The sequence below is a fragment of the Sorex araneus genome, chromosome 2 (genome assembly GCF_027595985.1).
Source record: "Sorex araneus isolate mSorAra2 chromosome 2, mSorAra2.pri, whole genome shotgun sequence".
Classification (NCBI taxonomy): domain Eukaryota; kingdom Metazoa; phylum Chordata; class Mammalia; order Eulipotyphla; family Soricidae; genus Sorex; species Sorex araneus.
Window position 1 is genome coordinate 227,669,865 of NC_073303.1, and position 21,948 is coordinate 227,691,812.

At 45.3% G+C, this 21,948-nt stretch overlaps 1 protein-coding gene across 1 annotated transcript in view; it reads left to right on the forward strand.

The window, feature by feature from the left end:
- Positions 1-2,099: 2,099 nt before the first annotated feature.
- RACGAP1 (Rac GTPase activating protein 1) overlaps positions 2,100-21,948 on the forward strand; it is a 47,762-nt gene continuing 27,913 nt past the window's right edge. The window contains exons 1-2 of the mRNA XM_004601451.2: positions 2,100-2,162; positions 15,738-15,826. Of these exons, the coding sequence (XP_004601508.2) occupies positions 15,742-15,826 (85 nt within the window). The 5' untranslated portion in view covers positions 2,100-2,162; positions 15,738-15,741. The remainder of the gene's footprint in view (positions 2,163-15,737; positions 15,827-21,948) is intronic.

A 21,948-nucleotide genomic window follows, 5' to 3' on the forward strand; every position in this document is an offset into this window, starting at 1 on the left:
TGCTGTATTATCTCTTTGGCTCCCACAAAAACACTTTTTATAGTTAAAAAGAAAGATAATAATGCCACTGGTTCAGTGGTATAAATAGTACACAAAAAGTGCGCCACTAGTTTTTGTTTCAATGAAGAATGAAGTCAAATTTTCTTTTCTTTTTTTTCTGCAGGCAGAGTGCACACTTGGTGATGCTCAGGGAGTACTTTGTGTGATGCTTTATGTGTGTTTGTGTGGGGGTCAGTCCTGATAGTATTCAAGGAACATGTAATGCTGGGAATCAAAGCTAGATCTCTTGCACGTAAAGCACGTGCTCTATTCCTTTGAACTATCTCCCTATCCCTTAATCTTTCTTAAATCTGAGAAACTCTGATCTTTTCATTAAGTCACACTGCCTCCTGTATGCTTTAGTCATTTTCCTCCAAAATTACTTATTGAATGATAAACACAATGAAATATAGAATGTCAACACAGGTGGAAGGGATATGGGTGGATGAAACAGTGAAGTTCAGAATGTGGGATCTGCAGAAATAGCTCAGTGGCATAGGATAACTGCCTTGCAATGTAAACTTCAGAATTCAATCCCTGGTGCCATCAAATGTGATCCTGGCAGTTTGGCTGTATTATGATTTGTGCTGGCTGCCACAGCAGGTAATTTTGATCACACCTCAGCCAGTTGTGTATAAACACAACAAACGTGTGGGCCCCTTGATCAGCACAGCTACTGGTCTAGCAATGTGAGTGCCACAGCCTTCAGGAAATGGAAGCACAGGCAAGCCCCATAGCTAAAGGAGTAGAACCCTTGGTGAGCACTGTGGTTGAGTTGCAAGCATTGCAACCTGACAAATGAGTTCCAGGGCACATCATGTGCCAGCCCCACAGTCTGCTATGTTCCTGGAGGGGGGGATGGAGGGTGGGGATGACACAGGGCAGTGGGGAGGAGAGAAAGAGACCCTCTCATTGCAACATCAACAAAGAAGGAAAAGGGTAGGAGGAATTAAAACAATTTTTTTAAAGCAGTGTTATTAGGTTGTGAATGTAAATAATATTTATTTATCAGTGTGAGCCTGGGTGAAAAGAAAGCATAAATGCCCTATATAAAAGACAACAGTGATGAGGCTGGAGGGATAGTACAGTGATAGGGTGTTTGAGCACTGAAATTCCATTTGAACTCCCCTGAACCTGCCAGAAGGAAGCCCTGAACACCACTGGGTGTGGAGCCCAATGTCCCCGACCCCCCAAAAAAGGAAAGATAACAATGCCAAATGATCATGTTACATGGAATAATAATCATTATCTATTTTTATTTTTCTGTAGTCTCCTCCATTTATAACAAAGCAGATATCATCTATTTATTTTTCTGATTTTTTTTAATTTTTAAATTTTTTTTATTTTTCTGATTCTTAATAAAGTGTTTGACACAAACTTGGCATACAATAAGTTGTGTGCAAAATGAAAGCCTAGGAGAATGCCAAAGAAATAAAGCATCAATTAGGTGTATTTGCAGCTGAAAGGCATATATAAACAGCTGAAAATAATCACTTTTTTAAACCTATTTTTGGGGTCACACCCAGAGATGCTCAGGGGTTAGTCCTGGCTCTGCTCTAAGGAATTACTGCTGGCGGTGCACGGGTGGACCATACGGGATGCTGGGGATGGAACCCGGGTCGGCCCCGAGCAAGGCAAACGCCCTATCCACTGTGCTACCACTCGGGCCCTCCAAAATAATAATTTTCTATAGCTTTCTGAAATCCCTGACGTGACACTGATTCCAAGAACCCTGTTTTCCTGCTTGGAGGGGAAAAAAATGAGGCCAAGAATAATTGCACTCAAAAAGTTATCACTTGCCCTTGGTTACCATGTTACCCTGAAAGGCTTGAACAGAAGAAAGCAACCGCTGGCCTTAGTAAAAATGGCGGCCTTTGGCGTCTCCGTGGAGAACACGCATGCTCGCCGCTGCTGCCGCCCCGCCCCCTGTCTCGACTCGTCGTTGCCGCGCAGGCGCAATCGAGGGGGAGGAATAACTTCTCCTGTGATTGGTCGGGGTGGGATTTCAAACCCGCTGGCGGCGCGGCGGCGCTGCCGTTGGGCGAGGCGTGGAGGGAAGCCCGAGGCGGCCCCGGCTGGGGCTTCGCGGACGGTCTGGTGGGCGCAGGGGTCTGCGAGAAGAGGTGCGTCCGGCGCGGGGCTGCTGGTAAGCGGGAGGCGGCGGGCTGCGGCCAGCGCGAGGCCGGGCGGCCGCACCTGCCGCCCTTCTCGGGGCTTGGGGCAGCGCGGCGGGAGTGGCCTGCTGGGCGGTGGCCGGGGGGCTTCTCTCTGGGCGCCGTGGGCTTGGGCAGTCTGGGGACGTTCTTTGGAGGTCGTGGCTTAAAGAGGTCAGGAGCCCCCCAGTTTGGGGGGGACCCTTAAATTCAGAGTTAGGAGAGGGTGGAGTAACGCTCCCTCGATTCCAGGGGAGCCGCGTTTTTCGGACGGAGAAGCCTCGGCGTTTGAGGCCCCCCGCCAGTGCGGACCGGGTTCTTGGCGGGGAGCCCAGGCAGTGGCGCCCCCCACCCCCCCAAGTCCTTAGCAGCAGTGACGAGGCCCGCTCACTCTCAAGTGCTTACTTTCTCCGGAATTCACTCGTAGGCGGGATAATGTGGGCTGGGCTGGAAGATAGAGCATTAAAAAGAAAAAAATAAAGAAAAGATGTCATTATCTTTTTAATGGGTCGGTTGAGTTTTGCGAGCTATTGAGAATGTTAGGAGAAGGCTTTTTACGATTTCTTAATCACTTAGCAGATAGTGCAAAATGTTGGAACAAGACAATTTCGCCCCCCCTTGGGGATTGACACCAATTCCCCCCACCCCCCCACCCCCAAGGCTTCACACCTGAAACAAGAGACCCTGTGGATCAAGTTAGTCTCGTAAGACTTTAATTAAAGGGGCTTGCAGCTTATTCCTGGTGTTAGAATTTATAAAGAACTTGAAGACGGCTCAGGGAGCTGGAGTCAGGTTCCATCAGAGGCACTGTAGGCTGTGCCCCCAAACCAGAAAACAAAATATAGCTGTGGTGTTGCTGACGGATCCTTATAACTGTGGAGAGTACTGTTGAATAGTCCATCCCTCTTAGAAAATATGTTGACAGTGTTTACCAAGAGCCCATAGAGGTTTTTTTGTTTGTTTGTTTTTGGGTCACATCCAGCGATGCTCAGGGTTTTTTCCCTGGCTCTGCACTCAGGAATTACTCCTGGTGATGCTTGGGGGACCATATGGGATGCTGGAGATTGAACCCTGGTCGGCCGCTTGCAAGGCAAATGCCCTACCCACTGTACTATCCTCTGGCCCTAAGAGGTGTTGTTGTTTTGTTTGTGGGGGTGGGGCTACTCCAGGCTGTGCTCAGGGGTCACACCAGACCATACTTCCCAGCACATGCCTGGGGGACCATATGTGGGACCTGGGAACAGAGGTCAGCTGTGGTAAAAGAAAGTGTCTCACTCCCTGCCCTGTAAGAGCTGTGAAGTTTCAGGTATCTGGAGAGAGTACAGTAGCTAGGGCGCTTTTGCACAGGGCTCATCTGCGTTGGATTGCCAGCATCTCTAATGGCTCCCTGAGCACAGAACAGGAGTAACCACTGAGTATCTCCTGGGTGTGGCCCCAAACAAACAAACAAACAAACAAAAAAGAGACATAAACAAGAAAAAATCCTGATTCCAGCCAGAGAAATCTGAAGAAAAACTACACATGATGAGGCTAGAGAGAGAGTACAGCAGGTATGGCACTTCCCTTCGCACAGCTGACCAGGTGTGATTTCTGGCACTGAGTATTGCCTCCCGAGCCCGGAGTGAGCCCTGAGCACAGCTGGGTGTGGCTTCCCCCAACCCTCCTCCCTCCTCAAGAAAAAAAAAATAAAAACCTCCTTCCACAATATTCATTCAGTAGGTATTTACTAATCATTTATGAGGTGTCAAGCGCTATTGTAGGCACCAGTAGTTCAGCAATGAACAAGAACAAAAATCTCTGCTTTGACAAAAACTATTGGGGAAACAAAGTCTGTGTCAGCTCAATAGGTATGATTTTGACCACAGTAAAGCCGGTGGTGTTGGTGAAAAGGGCTGCATTTTCAAATAAGGCCCTTTCTCAATAAGAAAATGACATTTGAGTAATGCTTGGAGGAGGCTAGGCGGTGACCATGTAGGCAGATATATCACAGGAATTCAGGCAGATGTAACCGGGAAACTGGAAATTACCTAAATGTCTCAAGGAGAGAATGGTTACATAATTTTGTTCATCAGCTTTTGTTACTTAATGGGAATTACTTAAAACAAGATTTTAAGTGGTACTTTATTTTAATTCTATGGCATATAAGAGCGTAATGGGCAAAGATGAGATAACACAGTGCATATGGGGCCCGGAGAGAGCACAGGGTTGCACCTGCACGTGGCTGACCAGGCACCAGTTTATTCCCCGAGCACCTGCAGGAGGAAGCCTGCCTGAGCACTGCCAGAGGTGGCCCAAACGCTGGAGATAAATAAGGTTCATAGAGGGGCCAAGAGACAGTTCAGCAGTTAGAGTTGAGTATACCCTTGGCACGAGAGGGCCCGAGCAGCATTGAATCCTTGGGCTCTTGCACTGAACTGCTGGCCAGGTTGGCCGAGTCCCCAAACCTCCTAAATTGCTCGGAGGGACCTCTCACTCTCAGCCCCCCAAAAGAAAGTGCTTATTATTGTTGAGATTTTAATTTTACTATCAAGGTGTTTTTGACTCTGTGCCTCCCACTGCAAAGCATGCTGTCTGTCCCTTGAGCGCTCTCTGGCAGGGCTTAGAGGACCATAGGTAGTGCCAGGGATGGAACCCAGGTTGGCTGCCTGGAAGGCAAGTGCCTTATCAGCTGTACTATATCTCTGGCCCCTTAAAATAGAATTTTGAGCACGATAAGAATGATCCCTGATCCCCTGAGCACAACTGGGTGTGACTCAATCCTGCAGATAATGATAATACTTTGTTTTGTTTTGATTGGCTGCTTGCCAACCCAGGTTTGATTGAACGGGGTCAGCTGTGTTCAAGGCAGATCCCTACTGCTATACTATCTCTCCAGCTCCACCCCCCCACACACCGTTTTTTGGTTGTTGTTGGGGGAGCAGACCCGGTGATGCTCAGGGATTATTTCTGGCTCTGCACTTCTGGTGGTGTTCGGCATACCAAATAGGATTCCAGGGATTGAACCTGGGTAGGCTGCTTGCAAGGTAAGCATCTTACCTGCTGTGCTACTAATCCAGCCCCAATAATAATTTTTGAGTATAACAAAAGTCAGTGGAGGGTGGGGATGGAGAACTAATATGAGGGTTAGGGTACATGGCTTGCAGGTGCTGATGCCAGTTTAGTCCCCAGTACCATATTGTTAGGCCCTCGTACTGAATGTCAGCCTGACCCTCAGGACTGGAGTACATATGATGTATACAAGAGTCCTGGGGTTGATCTTCGCCACATGGTCCCCAGAGCACAGCCAAGAATGCCCCTTTACCCCCACAGCGCCCACCCCCACACTGGGGGCGGGCGGGGGGGAAATCAGCAGTATGAGGTAGTGTTTGTATGAGGTAGGTATGTGTCAGACTAGTATGGTAGATAAAGAAGTGATCATTTTTGGACTGAAGTGCTTTGATGAACTATAAGACCTTGATGAATGGAATTAGTCAGAATGAAAAGAATTCATAAAATCAAAAAATGGAAGAGTGGGATGGGAGCATTAGTATGGTTGCTAAGGCATTTGCCTATCAGGGTTTGATCACACAGCTGGGTATGGCCCCAAAACAAAAACAACCCCCCCACCACCAAAAAAGTAGGAAAAGGGCAGTAATTTTTTGAAAAATTATCAGCTGGTCCTTTGCCTTAATTTAATCTTCATGTTGTACCAAAGACATTCTGTTTACTCTTTCTGCAATAGATTTGCCCATGAGAACATTTGGTTTCAAGATATTCCTTCTGGGGCTGGAGAGATAGCACAGCGGGTAGGGCATTTGCCTTGCATGCGGCCGACCCGGGTTCAAATCCCAGCATCCCATATGGTCCCCTGAGCACGGCCAGGGGTAATTCCTGAGTGCAGAGTCAGGAGTAACCCCTGTGCATTGCCAGGTGTGACCCAAAAAAGCAAAAAAAAAGCAAAAAAAAAAAAAAGATATTCCTTCTGCCTGCCATTTGTACAAGACTTTTTTTTTTTTTTTTTGCTTTTTGGGTTACACCCGGCCATGCACAGGGGTTACTCTTGGCTGTACACTCAGGAATTAACTCCTGGCGGTGTTCATGGGACCATATGGGATGCTGGGAATTGAACGTGGGTTGGCTGTGTGCAAGGCAAACGCCCTACCTGCTGTGCTATTGCTCCAGCCCCAAGACTTTTGATATTGTGAAGCAGAAGCTGGACATTTGGGAAAAATAATTGTTCTAAATGCTTTCGTGTGAAAAAAAATCTTGTTGAACTAAGACTTACAGAATGATTTTCTTGGGCAGCTGCAGAACTTATATTGTTGATTTCTTGGGAATCTCCAGACTTAGCAATGGTTATGAGAATATGTTTTTATTAAGTCTTTCCTCAGAAACTCAGGCAACCTTCCATTGCTTTGCCTTACAATATTTAACACCCTTGATACATCTAAAAACCTGGTGTGTAGATCTTTTATTACTGTTTGCAGGGGACATGGAGGAGAATGAGAGACTTTGCAGGATATTCTACAGTAAGATGGGTGGCAGTCTGTTACTCTGAAGGATGTTGTTTGTCTCTTGGCAGGGTGATTGAAATTAAATTGGGGATTCAAAGCAATCACATCAAGCTGAGATTCTTTCCTGGTGATGTGAAATTGCTCCCTTAGGGATATTCACAGATTGGGAATCTGTAACATAGTGACTTCTCCACCTCTGGGGCCTCTCATCAATAACAGTTGAGATTCTCTAGCACCTTTTTGTTTAAAGTGCTCGCAAACTGATTTTCTTGCTAGATGCAGGGATGGTTTAAGCTTTCTGGAAAGGCAGCTGCCTTTCAGTAGTGAAAAGTGACAGCTGTTTTACAGCTGCAAACCAATGTACTACAATATGACTGTTTTGTTTCCTTTCACATTAGTGTATTGCCTAGCTATGGAGTTAAATAATAAAGGGGAGGGTGAATTAAGGATTCACAAGGGTAAATGTAACCCAGCAGGAGCATTAAGAATTTGTTTTTGGGCCACAGTCAGCAGTGCTCAGGAGACTGACCATGGGCTTTGCCAGGGAACAAGCTAGAATCCGCAAGGCAAGTGCCTCCTGTACTCTCTCTGACCCTCAAATTAAGAATTTTTAGTTGACATTGAATGGGGTGAGTAAATTTCAGCCTTTCTGGAGGAAGTTTAGAGGGGCTCCCCAAGTGGTCTTCAAGGGACCCTCCAGGCTACTCCCAGTGATTCTCAGGCAGCCAGCTCAGGGGTTCAATGCCAGGGCTCAAGAATACGATGCTGCCCACTCCTGTGGTTCCAGGTGACACCTGGTAGTGTTTGGGGTCCTCAGAACTTCTCTGAAGATGCTTGGGATTGAGCTGGATTGAGTGCATGCTCTTTGTTCAGGACTTAACTCCTGACCGTATACTCAAGGATTTTTCCTGGTGGGAACCATACATGTTGTGCTGAGAATTGAACCTGAGTCAGCCATGTGCAAGGTGAGAGCACCCTACCCTCTGTACTGTCTTTTCTGGCTTTAGCTTTTTGTTGTTGTTTGTTTGTGGATTGTACCTAAGTATCACAGTCACGAAATCCCGTTAATCGTCGATTTCTCGAGCAGAAATTCGTCCTTTCCCTGAGATCTTAGAAGTCTCTCTTGACTAGGCCCTCCCAACGATGTCGCACTGGAGGCTCTTTCAGGGTTAGGGGAATGAGATCCAGCTTGTTATTGGATATAGCATATGAATACACCATAGGAAGCTTGCAAGGCTGTCCTATGTGGGCAGGAAACTCAGAAGCTTGCCAGTTTCTCCCAGAGGGAGAAGTAGGCTACAAGATATCGCTTCTGGGAGCTTGCTTTTAAGTCTCTGGATGTTGGCCATTGATGGGTTCCTCTGCCGGTACCTTCATGCGTTGAGGCCTGTCCGAATGTTTGGAGAGGGGTCTCGAGCATGGCTGTAGCTAGGTTCCTGTGGTCTTCCGCCGCCAGGAGCTCTGCCTGGGGTGTGGAGGGAAGCTGGAGCCCATCCCCTCCGAGGGGCCCCAGGGAAGATAGCCAGGCAGGCAGGCAAGAGACTCTCTGCCTAAGTATGCCCAGGGCTTAATCCTGGTTCTGCACTCAGGTATTACTCCTGCTGGTGCTCAGGGAACCATACGAGATTCTGAGGATTGAACCTGGATTGGCTGAGTGCAAGGCAAGTGCCTAATCCACTATACTATCTTACTGGCCCTCCAATTTTTACTTTTTAAGGTACCGTTTGACTGTTAGACTGGTACTAATACAGTAAGATTTTTTTTTAAATCTGTAAATAATTCGTGAGAGTCACTTCTATAGAATGCTAATAATACATGGTCCTCCAGCATATAAAGAGGATTATATTTTGCAGTGCTGTTTTTGGATTACCCTGAGAAAACCTATGTTAGAGGAAAACTAACTCTTCTCAGATGCTACAGGCCTAATGTAGAACAGTTTAAGAGCCAGAGCCTTCAACTTTTGCTATCTCCACCATTATTCTGGTCTGGGTTCCAGCTATGATTTGGTAAATAACAGCTCTCAGACCAAAACAGAAGACCAGAAATTTCATGCCTGCTGTAATAATATCCTGTGTTATTTATGTTTAGTTCTTGGTCCACACACAGCTCAGGACTTACTCCTGACTTCGTGCTCAGGAGTGCTTTGGCATTGGCTGTTGAGGCCGGGGCCGGGGCGGGGGGGGGGGGTCATATTCAATGCTGGGTACGAGTCAGGGTTGGCAGTATGCAGGCTTAACCCTGGTATTATCTCTGGTCTGGCCCCTGCCCTACATTTAAAATTGGCGATTCTCAGGGCTTACTCCTGGCTCTGCACTCGGGGATCACTCTGGCAGGGCTCAGGGGACCATATTGGTGCTGGGGATTGAACTGCCGCTTGCAGGGCAAGCACCCTATGGCACCTCAGTCCTCCCCCACCCTTCCCCTGTACATTGTTCACATGTACAGTATTCTAGGAAGTAAATAAGGCAGACTACTGGCTCTAAAATTTGGGTTGGGGTCACTCCTAGAGGTTCTTAGAGGACCCTGTGGTGCTAGGAATTAAACCCAGGGTTGAACACAGGCAAGGCAGCTACCTTAACTCCTATACTGTTTCAGGCCAGAGTCTGAAAATTTAAATGACTTATAGAAGGTTGCTGGACTAAAAATCTGAAATAAGTCTGTCTCGCTTCTGCCCTGCCATCTTTTTTTTTTTTTTTTTTTTTTTTGCTTTTTGGGTCACACCTGGCAATGCACAGGGGTTACTCCTGGTTCTGCACTCAGGAATTACCCCTGGCCGTGCTCGGGGGACCATATGGGATGCTGGGATTTGAACCCGGGTCAGCCGCGTGCAAGACAAACACCCTACCCGCTGTGCTATCTCTCCAGCCCCTGCCCTGCCATCTTTTAAAAGTTTTCTCTGGTGGGGGGAGATAGCTCGAAAGGCTGGACCCCATGCCTTTCATGCCAGCGGCTCAAAGTCAGTCCCGAGCACTCATGTTCCTCTGACAAGCCCTAAGCACCCCAGGATAGGATAATGGGGGTCCCTAGCACTGCTGGATGTGGCCCCGAACAAAACAAACCAGGAGAAACAAAATTTGTTTTTTTAAATTTTCATTTGTTGAAATGAACAGAAACTTTCCTAAAGAAATCCGAATGGCTCAGAGGCACATGAGAAAATGTTCCACATCACTAATCATCAGGGAAATGCAGATCAAAACAACCATGAGATATCATCTCACACCACAGAGACTGGCCCACATCCCAAAAAACAAAAACAACCGGTGTTGGCGTGGATGCGGGGAGAAAGGGTCTTTTCTTCACTGCTGGTGGGAATGCCGACTGGTTCAGCCCTTTTGGAAAACAATATGGACGATTCTCAAAAAATTAGAAATTGAGCTTCCATTTGACCCAGCGATACCACTCCTGGGAATATATCCCGGAGAGGCAAAAAGGTATAGTAGAGATGGCATATGTATTTCTGTGTTCATTGCAGCACTGTTTACAGTAGCCAGAATCTGGAAAAAACCAGAGTGCCCCAAAACAGATGACTGGTTAAAGAAACTCTGGTACATCTACACAATGGAATACTATGTAGCCGTCAGAAAACGTGAAGTCATGAAATTTGCATATAAATGGATCAACATGGAAAGTATCATGTTGAGTGAAATGAGTCAGAAAGAAAGAGACAGACATAGAAAGATTGCACTCATATGTGGAATATAATGTAACTGAGAAGTACAAGTTGTCAATGATGCAACTTCTGGCAGATATCTCTCTGGACTTAGTTACTAAAATACAGAAACCCAAAACCGAGAGGCCACTAAGTGTGGTCACTCAACCTCATACCTCTTCATCTTCAGCAATGGAAGACAAATTATCTAATGCTTCCTTTTCAGCAGGTCTGACTTTAGGGGAGAGACTCTCCAAACAATAATAGTGATTTTTGTTGAAATATTGAATGCAATCAAAGTGAAAGTAAAGTGAAATTTATTAGTTACACAGGCTGGGGGGGGGCTAAGGGTGGAGGGGGCTAGGGGTCTGGGGGGGTTAGGGGTCTGGGGGGGTTAGGGGTCTGGGGGTGCGGGGTGGAGCTATACTGGGATTCTTGGTGGTGGAATATGTGCACTGATGAAGGGATGGGTATTTGAGCATTGTATAACTGAGATTTAAACCTGAAAACTTTGTAACTTTCCACATGGTGACTCAATAAAAAAAATAAAATTAAAAAAATTTTTCATTTGTTTTCACTAATTTATGTTCAGGTAGAATGAAAATTCTTTGTCAGAATCAGGGCCAGTATATGTACTTGTTCTCTGAGTTCCATTTATCTAAAGTTTATTTTAAAATATTGAGTGGTCATATATCACTGTCACTGTATCACTGTCATCCCATTATTGGTCGATTTACTTGAGCGGGCACCAGTAATGTCTCTATTACACTCAGCCCTGAGATTTTAGCAGCCTCTCCTTATTTGTCTTTCCCAACGATTGGAGGCTGGCTCAGGGTCAGGGGAATGAGACCTAGCGTTATTGTTTTTGGCATATCAAAAATGCCACGGGTGGGGGCTGGAGCAATAGCACAGCGGGTAGGGCGTTTGCCTTGCACGCGGCCGACCCGGGTTCTAATCCCAGCATCCCATATGGTCCCCTGAGCACCGCCAGGGGTAATTCCTGAGTGAAGAGCCAGGAGTAACCCCTGTGCATCGCCGGGTGACCCAAAAACCAAAAAAAAAAAAAAAAAAAAAATGCCACGGGTAGCTTGCCAGGCTCTGCCGTGCAGGCGGGATACTCTCGGTAGCTTGCCTGGCTCTCCGAGAGGTATGTATATATCTTTTACTATATTTGGGGTATTAATATGCAATGGGGAGCTTGCAAGACTCTCCCATGCGGGCAATAGACTTTGTGGTCATATAGTACATACTAAATTTAAGACTTGATTTCTCTTTTTACTTATGTACTTAATGTTTTTGGGCCACATTTGGCAATGCTCAAGAGTTACTCCTGGCTCTGCACTCAGGAATCACTCCTGGCAGTGCTCAGAGGACCATATGCGATTCTGGGGATAGAACCCGGGTCAGCCATGTGCAAGACAAAACCCTTACCCATTGTGCTATTATTTCGGCCCCCTTGACTTCTTTTTTTGGAACTTACAAATTTTAAATTTATCTGGGACATAAAGTAGAATGTGGTAAAAATCTGATTGGGGAAAAGTCAGCTGAAGCGAAAGAAGATGACTTGCAAGTGATACAGGAACAGGTATCAAATACACTTAAAGGGGACTGGAGCAGTAGTACAACAGGTAGGGTATATGCTTAGCATGTGGCTGACTTGTGTTTAGTGGTCCCTTGAGCACTGCCAGGGTTAATTCCTGAGTGCAGAGCCAGGAGTAACCCCTGAGCATTCTCACATGGCCCCAAAACAAAAATACCAAGATACAAACATAAAAAAATACACTTACAGGAAGACTTCAGAAGGTTTTAGGATTATACTTGTAGGAAAAAGTAACTTCAGGTTATTCTGAGGGTTTGTTGTTGTTGTTTATGTGTTTAGTTTTGAGTCATACTGGCAGTGCCCAGGATTCACTCCTGGCTCTGTACTCAGTAATCCCCTGGCAGTGCTTAGAGATCATATGCTATGTAGCAGATTGAACTGGGATGGGCGGTGTGCAAGGCAGGTGTCTAACTTAGCCCCTCTACTGTCTCTCCATCCCTGATTCTGTAGTTTGGAATTAAGTGACTTGTGAAAATACTAAACATAGGGAATAAAAGCTGGGAGTTGTTAATAGTGTAGGGGATAAAGGAGGTCAGTGGGTAGTTGATGATTTACGTGGGGAAGGAGAGAACAATATCTCTGATCCAACATCTCTGGCTGCCCAAGCAAATCGAGAACTGCAGGATGGAAGTTAAGAAGTGTGGGCAGGGCTGGGAAGCTAGTTTTCTATGGAGAGGTGGTGACTAAAGTGGAATTGTTTAAGAAGTTCTGTGAAAAATTAGAAAATTGAACTTTTGGGGATGAATGTTGAGAGAGAACACAAAACTCATATACGTATGTAAAACTCTGACTCGAGATTATGATACTATGGCAGTTAAAGGTTATCAATTATTTTTGTTTTATGGCTTGTACCTGGTGGTTCTTGGATTTATTTTCTGCCACTGTGCTCAGGGAACACTCCTGGTGGGGCTTTGGGGACCATATGTGATACTGGGGATCAAACTAGAGTCAGCCTTAGCCCCTGTACTATCTCTTGGGCTCAAAGTTTACTTAAACATAAATATATAAAAACACTGGGAGAAAGACAACTGTTGCCGATATATTTCGATGGACAACTATCAAAATTGCGTTTTCAGCCCTGATTCAGATATATATTGCATCCATGCTTTGAATTGAAAGCTTTATTTATTTATTTATTTATTTATTTATTTATTTATTTATTTATTTATGTTAGAGCAATCTAGAAGTGATGTTAGGAGAGCAAGGTAGACTAAGGTAGTTGTTATGAGATGAGTTACTATGGCGAGATGTCACCATGTATGTTCTTTGTGTCTTTAGGTTTTTTTCTTTTTTCAGGAATCAGGTTGTATTTTCAAGGAGTGCTCCTTTCTAATCCTCAGTCTAGAACTGGTGTGCACAAAGAAAATAGGGAAGAATAATGGAGCTTAGAAAATGTGAGGATTTCGTTTAAAGGGGACAAAAGATTGGGTTGTTGTATTGCCACTTCAGGACATAAAAGCCTTCTGAAATTTGTCTTAAACAACCAGTTCTCAGTACCATAGTTACACTGTGAAATTTTCTTTTTCTGCATTCGTGGACAGATGGAAGTTTTCCTATGTACTGAATTCTCACTGCTTATAGTTTCAGAATATGCAGATGAATGCTGAGATGATAGAAATCAATGCTCCATATTAAAACTGATCATTGTTGGAGATGTAGCTCAGTGGGCCGAACACTTGCTTGCAAGAGACCTGGGTTTGATCCCCAGTACCATATAGTCCCTTGAACACAGGAAGGAGTGACCTTGATCACCATCAGATGAAGGGTACCCCATCCCCAGATGAAAGAAAATAAAACCCAAAGTCAAGCAGTATCTTTTATTTTTCTGGGAGCCAAATGAAATTATTATCTTATTATGCTACTAAATGCTCAGCATTTTGTCCTGTTGTACTTGGATTCTCTCCACGTCAGGCTGTTTTCACTCGGGGCGCCCCAGATGGGCACGGGTGAGAATCCTCCCCACCCCAAGGGACCTAGCCCCGGCAGCCGACCTCCACTACCCAATCGCTGCAATGCTCCAGACTGCTTTCCGGACATTATAAGACATTTCCTACCCATTTTCCATAATTACCACACCATATTTGTTGGAGTTCAGACAGTAGGTAATAAATCATAGAGTAAGCTACTGAGAGTATCCCCGAGAGTATCCCGCCCGCACGGGCAGAGCCTGGCAAGCTACCCGTGGCATATTCGATATGCTAAAAACAGTAACGATAGGTCTCATTCCCCTGACCCTGAAAGAGCTTCCAATTCTTGGGAAAGACGAGTAAGGAGAGGCTGCTAAAATCTCAGGACTGGGAGGAATAGAGATGTTACTGGTACCTGATTGAGTAAATCGATGAACAACGGGATGACAATGATACAGTGATTGTTAAATCCTTTGACTTGTTCATGACTTCTAGATTGCTTTCTGCCAGTTTTAAAGCTATTCTTTTAGTTTTGTTCTTACTTTAGAGAAAGATTTTTGTAATAGATTTGTTGGTCTGGTTGCTTAGCAGCTTGCTGTGATTATGTAGCTTGGAACAGATACATTGCCATTTGAAAATTGGGTTTCCGGCCTGATTCAGATATATGTTGCATCCACGCTTGGAATTGAAAGCTTTTTTTTCTTTTTTTTTTTCTGTTAGAGCAATCATCATATGAGTTCAAATGAATAATTCTATAGCATTTAGTAGAAGATATTATGTTTGTGTGCTTCTTTGTCCTTCGTGTGTTACCACTGCTTCTCCATTTCTTGCCCCAGTAGCTTATGCTACAATCTTAGAAACATTGTAAAATCATCAAAGTGTTTTTCAGATTTTATTTAGATGCATGAAATAATAGAACCTGGACTAGAATGCTTAAAGGGTCATTAGGAGAGATCTAAGAATCCTTTAATGGTATTTCTGGGGGATGACAAGGTTTTGAATGAATTGCACTTTTTTTTAACTTGATAATATTGATAATATCCAATTTTTTTTTTTTAACTGTTAAATGAAGACCTTACTTCCTCAAAGTGTTCTTAGTCTATTTGGAACACAATTGCCTGTAATTTTAAAAATTTTAAAAAATATTAGCAGGTTTTTAGGGGTAGAAGAAAACACAAAGTTTGAAATTCACCATATAGAACACAGTAGCAAATTATTTTTTCTTTGCCCTTCTAACTGTGAAGGTGGTGTATTGTCTCCTTGATGCCAGAATGTGGTACAACATAATCCTCTGCCTATACTTAGTATAAATTTATTAGACATAGTCTGCATGCAGCCCAGCAGAGAGCCCTGCATTACAGAAATAATTCTCGTGCTGCTGAGCTGGCGGTTTCCTCACTTAATCACTTGTGTGACGTCATCTGTGCTATTGGTAGAAAATGTGCTGACCATGTCCTGAATTTTAAAAGGCAGTTGTAAGCAGGGTACTAGCTAAAAATGAAATGAAAAATAAACCTTGTAAGTTATGTTAAAGATCTTCAAAGTCCAAAAGGATGAAAATGGTCAAGTGTTAGATTGATCAATAGGCTTGGCCAAGAAACTGCATTTTGTAGTTTTCTCAATTCCACAGTGGTTACGAAGTGAAGGCAAGAAGTGGGGATTGTATTCAGAGGTCCGAAATGCTTTTTGTAATTTCCAAAGGGGTCTTAAACATTCTACCTTTGTTTTTATAATAAGGATTACACAAAACATCAACTGTTGACTTGAGATTCTAGAATGGTAGCTACAAGTGCAAGAGCCCAGATGTTAGTCACTTATGGTCACACTGAACTGCTACTGAATCTTTTGTCTGGGGGAGAAGGCAGGACCCCTAATGTATATTTGATTTCTTGGCAGAAAGATGGATACTACAATGCTGAATTTGCGGAATCTGTTTGAGCAGCTTGTACGCCGGGTGGAGATTCTCAGCGAAGGAAATGAACTCCGTAAGTCATTCTGAGCTGTCCTGTATGAAGAGAAAAAGCAGATTGAAGATTTCTACAAAACTGAAGTGTGTTCTAATCCTTTTGTTTGGGCAACACCTGGTGGTGCAAAGGGGCTATTTCCTGCTTCATGTTTGAATGTCACTCTTGGTGTGGTGCTGGGATCTAACCCAGGACTCCTGCATTCAAAATATACCTTCTAGCCTGTGAAACTATCTCTTCAATCCCTTTTAAATTGTTCTTTTTTTTTTTTCTATATCTGTCCAGTTAATACTGTAACATTTTGCATTTGTTCTTTAATTTGACTAGTTAAAGGGAAAGTTACTATCACTTATCGGTACTCAAAACTTAACATACACTAATTCTAAATGGACACTTCTTTTTCTCTAGTTTTTTTTTTTTTTTTTGCTTTTTTTTGGGGTCACACCCGGCATTGCACAGGGGTTACTCCTGCCTCATGCACTCAAGAATTACTCCTGGTGGTGCTTGGGGGACCATATGGGATGCTGGGAATCGAACCCGGGTTGGCCGCGTGCAAGGCAAATGCCCTACCCCCTGTGCTATGGCTCCAGCCCCCCCTGTAGTTGTTCTTAATGGAGTTTTCCTACTTCTGAGGGGAGTAGGGTGAGTTGGGGCCACACCCAGTGGTGCATAGGGCTTCTGGCTCTGCTTAGACTACCGTTGGTGCTGCTTTACCCCTTCCTATCTCTGCCCCTATCCAGACTTTTTGGGGTTTGTCTTTGAGCCATACCTGGCAATGTTCAGGGGTTGCTTCTAGCTCTGCACTCAGGAATCACTCCTGTTGATGTCCAGGGCCCAAACACGGGGCAGCAACCAAAGCACTTGGCCCCTATCTAGATTTTTTTTTTTTTTGCTTTTTGGGTCACATCCGGCAATGCACAGGGGTTACTCCTGGCTCTGCACTCAGGAATTACTCCTGGCGGTGCTCAGGGGACCATATGGAATGCTGGGATTCGAACCCAGGTTGGCCGCGTGCAAGGCAAGCGCTCTACCTGCTGTGCTATCGTTCCAGCCCCTAGAATTTTTTTTAATTGAAGTTCTCTTTTCTCTGAATAGTTGGCATTAGTTGTCAAGTTTAAGGTTTATTTTCTTTTTGGTCTTTTTGAGTCACACCCGGCAAAGCTCAGGAATTACTCTCCTGATGGTGCTCGGGGGACCATATAGGAATACAGGGGATTGACCCTGGGTTGTCCACATGCAGGGCAAATGCCCCACCCACTGTAGTATTGCTCCAGCCCTGTGATGGTCACCTTGGGCTTTTTGTGTGTTTTCTAAGCCATTTCAACTGAGGAGGATAAAAGAAAAGTCATAATTTTGTGTCCTTCAAGACAGTTTAAAGGGCTGTGGCTCTGACATGAGGGCCAGGTAATAAACATGGCCCCCAAGTACCACTAGGTTGGGTGTGGTGGTCCCTAGTGCTGACAGACCTGAGCAGCACCAAGTCACAGCCAGAGAATGAGCTGTCAGATGTGCACAGCTGGGCAGGGCACAGCATTACCAGGATTGACCCTGGGCCTTTCAACCTTGCTAGGGAAGGCCATTTCAAAGTCATCATTTTTGGGAGAAAATTTGCCTACACCTGTGTTTACTTACATTTGATGTTTAGAGATTAAAGTTGAGATTGGGCGGGGAGCTTGGAAGTAAAAGGCGGTACTTAAAGAAGAGTCATCTGTAGAGTATTTTAGTGAGACAGGAAGGTGGGTCTGATAGCACCGACTTTAATCATCTGAATGAATTATTTTTTTTCTTTTGGGCCACACTCAGTGGTGCTTAGGGCTTAGTCTAGGCCCAGGGATCACCCCTGGAGGAACTGGTGGGGAGGGGTGGTGGGGGATGACCATATGGGATGCCAGGGATTGAACTTTGGTGGGCCATATGTAAGGCAAGTGTCCTACTGCAGTACTATAGTTCCAGCCCTAAATGATTTCTTTCTTTTTTTTTTTTTTTTGGCTTTTTGGGTCATATCCAGCGGTGCACAGGGGTTACTCCTGGTGGTGCTCGGGGCACCATATGGGATGCTGGGAATCAAACCCGTATTGGCCATGTGCAAGGCCCTACCTGCTGTGCTCTCTCCCCAGCCCCCTAAATGATTTTTTTACCCAAGTTTTTCATTGCTGTTGTTTTTATCCTCTCTGATCTCAAATTTTCATTAATAATCGCATTTTTAGTAAATGTTAGCACAGTGGGTAGGGTGTTTGCCTTGCATGCAGCCGACCTGGGTTCTATTCCTTCATCCCTCTCGGAGAGACCGGCAAGCTACCAAGAGTATCGCGCCCACATGGCAGAGCCTGGCAAGCTACCCATGGTGTATTTGATATGTCAAAAACAGTTATAAGTCTCACAATGGAGATATTACTGGTGCCCGCTCAAGCAAATTGATGACAGTGCTACAGTTGATTTTAAATTAGCCTCATTATAAAAATAATTTAAGAACTGTATCTTAAACTTTTTGTTGTTTTTGGGTCACCTCCAGTGGTGCCCAGGGCTTACTCCGTGCTCTCTGCTCAGGGGTCACTCCCGGTGGGGATTGAGGGACCATATGGGGTGCTGGAAATCAACTTGGGTTGACTGCGTGCAAGGCAAGTGCCCTACCTGCTATACTATTGCTTCAGCACCTACTTTTTTTTTTTAATGTAGGAGTATTACTATTTTTTCAGTCATTGACTAAGCTGATTGAAGTGTTTAGCCCCTACCCTAAACTTTTTTTTTTTTTTTTTGCTTTTTGGGTCACACCCAGCGATGCTCAGGGGTTACTCCTGGCTTTGCACTCAGGAATTACTCCTGGCGGTGCTTGGGGGACCATATGGGATGCCGGGGATCGAACCCGGGTCGGCCGCATGCAAGGCAAGCGCCCTACCCGCTGTGCTATCGCTCCAGCCCCCTAAACTATTTTTTTGTTTTGTTTTGTTTTTTGGGTCACACCTGGCGATGCACAGGGGTTACTCCTGGCTCATGCACTCAGGAATTACTCCTGGCAGTGCTCGGGGGACCATATGGGATGCTGGGATTCGAACCCGGGTCGGCCACGTGCAAGGCAAATGCCCTACCCGCTGTGCTATTGCTTCAGCCCCTCTATTTTTTTTATATTCCCAATACTTAGTATGGCATTTTGCTTATACCAGTCAAGATCTTCTTTGATTGATGTTTTTAACAGTCTCTTATTCACTTAGAGACCTTTCAAAACACAATATTCTATTATGTCTCCCTAGTAATTATTGCATGACCCCATTATCTTATACCAAGTCAATAGCCATGATGGCATACTAATTAACCTTCTTTTTGAAGTTCAGAAGTTGGCTTCTTTGGAATCTAGTGGGGAAAACTATTGAATAAAATCTCAAAATTCAAGTTCACTCAGCAAATATTCAGTGAACTCTCTCATTGCTATATTGTGTGGTTACTCTGGCTGAGTGACTAGAGGAAGTGGTCAGAGTTGCAGACTGGGGAGCTGATGTTGATGGCTCGGAGAAGAGCAGTAGGAGCTCTTAGGAAATGGGGGTTGTGGAGATGGAAAGAGGAAGTAGATGGGTGGAAGAGGTTGTTGTGAGGATTTTTGTGTGTGTGTGGTGGTGCTCAGGGAACCATATGGGTGCTGGGAATCGGACCCAGGTTTGCCCAGTGCAAGGTAGGCACCTGCCCGCTGTACCATCACTGTATTTATTTCTGTGTCTGTTTCTTTATCTGTAAAGTGGACCTTTTTTTTTTAAGTTTTGGATCACTCCTGGCTCTGCACCCAAGAATTACTCCTAGCAGTGCTTGGGGGACCATATGGGATGCCAGGATGCAGGGGATCAAACCTGGGTTGGGCTTATACAAGGCAGCTATCCCTCCAGCCCTATAATGAGTGCTGAGGGTTAATGCCTGGTGGTATTCAGGGATTTATGCTGTGCTGGGGATGGAACTGGGACTCTTACATGAAAGTCATGTGCTCTAGCTGGTTGAGCAATCTCTCCCTAAAATAGGAATTTTGTATGTGTGGTGCTGGGGATAGAATGAGGAACTCAACTTGTGCTCTTTACTTAACCATTGAGTCACTTTCCCGGTCCTTTTTTAAAATTAAGGGTGGAGCGATAGCGGGAATGGGATTTGCCTTGCACATGGCCAACCTGTGTTCGATTCCTCCATCCCTCTCAGAGAGCATGGCAAGCTACCGAGAGTATCCCGCCCACATGGCAAAGCCTGGCAAGCTACCCGTGACGTATTTGACATGCCAAAAACTAACAAGTCTCAAATGGAGACGTTACTTTATTGCCCGCTCAAGGAAATCAATGAACAGGATGACAGTGCTGCAGTGTGTGTGTGTGTGTGTGTGTGTGTGTGTGTGTGTGTGTGTGTGTGTGTGTGTGTGTGTGTGGTGGGTGGAGTGTCTCTCAAGCTGTACTCAGAGGTCCAGGGCCCTCGCAGTGTTACTCTGCCCGGCTGTGTGGGTCTGCAGGTGTAGTGCTCGGGCCCAGTGATGTGCTGCTCACAGCCAGGAGCACTCTGGCCAGACCTGGCAGTGCTGGGGCAGCTGTGTAATGCTGGAATCACACTCAGGGTGTCTGTGCCAAGCATGCACTCCAGTCCTTTGAGCTGTCTCCCTGACCTCTAATAAGAATTTTAGGTGTCTTTAGCTTTTTTTTCCCTATTTTATTTATTTTTTATGAAGTTATTCTCAATACTTTGTTACATTCAATATTCAAACACCAATTCCACCATGATCTCACCTTCCCACCACCATAGTTTGAATGTTTCTATCCCAAATTCCAAATCGTGTCCCCCAAAGCTTGGTATATCAGTCGTGTAGAGTTTGAGAGGTTGTGTGACCGCAAATGTGGCCACCCACTCCAGGAAACCCGAAATTTAGAATACGTTTTTACAGCAGATTCACTCTGGTGAGGACTGTGTTGCTTTCTTCTGGGAGCTTTATTTCTGAGTCTCTGGATCATGGCCATTGATAGGATTATATGGCACCAGGGGCAGTTTGTGGGTGTGACTGCCAAGCTATTAGTAAACTTGGGAGATGCGAGGAGGCCCATTCCCCCTCAGAGCGAGCTTGGAGATTTCAGTCACAAGTCCCACATACCTGGGTTTTCTACAGGTTCCCTCACAGGTGAGGCTTGCCCTAGCTTGTGGAGAGCAGCCGTGAGCATGGAGGTTTTTGGCTGCCGGGGCTTGTTGATGCGGAAAGGAAACTCAACCCGCCCCCCTCTGAGTTGCCCCAGTGAAGACAGCTAGGTGCGAGGTCTGGATGTTTTTGTTGTTGTTTCTTTTTCTTTTTTTTTTTCTTTTTGGGTCACGCCCAGCAATGCTCAGGGGTTACTTCTGGCTTTGCACTCAGGAGTTACTCCTGGCAGTGCTTGGGGGACCATATGGGATGCCGGGGCTCGAACCCGGATTGGCCGCATACAAGGCAAATGCCCTACCCACTGTGCTATCGCTCAGCCCTGTGTTTTTGTTTTTTTTTTAATTTTTTTTGGATCACACCCGGTGATGCTCAGGGGTTACTCCTGGCTCTGCACTCAGGAATTACCCCGTGGCAGTGCTCATGGGGCCATATGGGATGCTGGGAATCGAACCTGGGTGGGCCGCATGCAAGGCAAATACCCTACCCGCTGTGCTATTTCTCCAGCCCCGAGGTCTGGATGTTTTTAACTTGTGTGTGTGTGTGTGTGTGTGTGAGTGCTGGGAGGATTTAGGGAATAAAATGAGAGAGTAGTTATAAAATGCTGTTTGGAGGCCATGTCCAGCAATGCCAAGGGCTGTTACTGGGAATATATGCTCAGCAGTGACCCCTTGTGGAGCTCAGGAGCGATATCTAGTACCAGGGATTCAAACGAGGGTCACAGAGCCAAGGCTTAACAAGACCGGTGCCTTCTTTCCCACCTCTCTCTGGCCCCTAAAAATATTTTTTGTTTTGGTTTTTGGTTACACTGCTGTGGCTTACTCCTGGCTCAAGTACAGTGATCACTCCTGGTTATGCTTGAGGACTGTATGGGTGCTGGGGATGGAGCCTGGTTAACTGTGTAAAGCAAGCTTCCCTGCTGTACTCTGGCTCCTGAAAATACTTTTGGAAATAGTTATTTCCCTCTGTCAAGAATAGTTTTTTAGGGCTGGAGTGATAG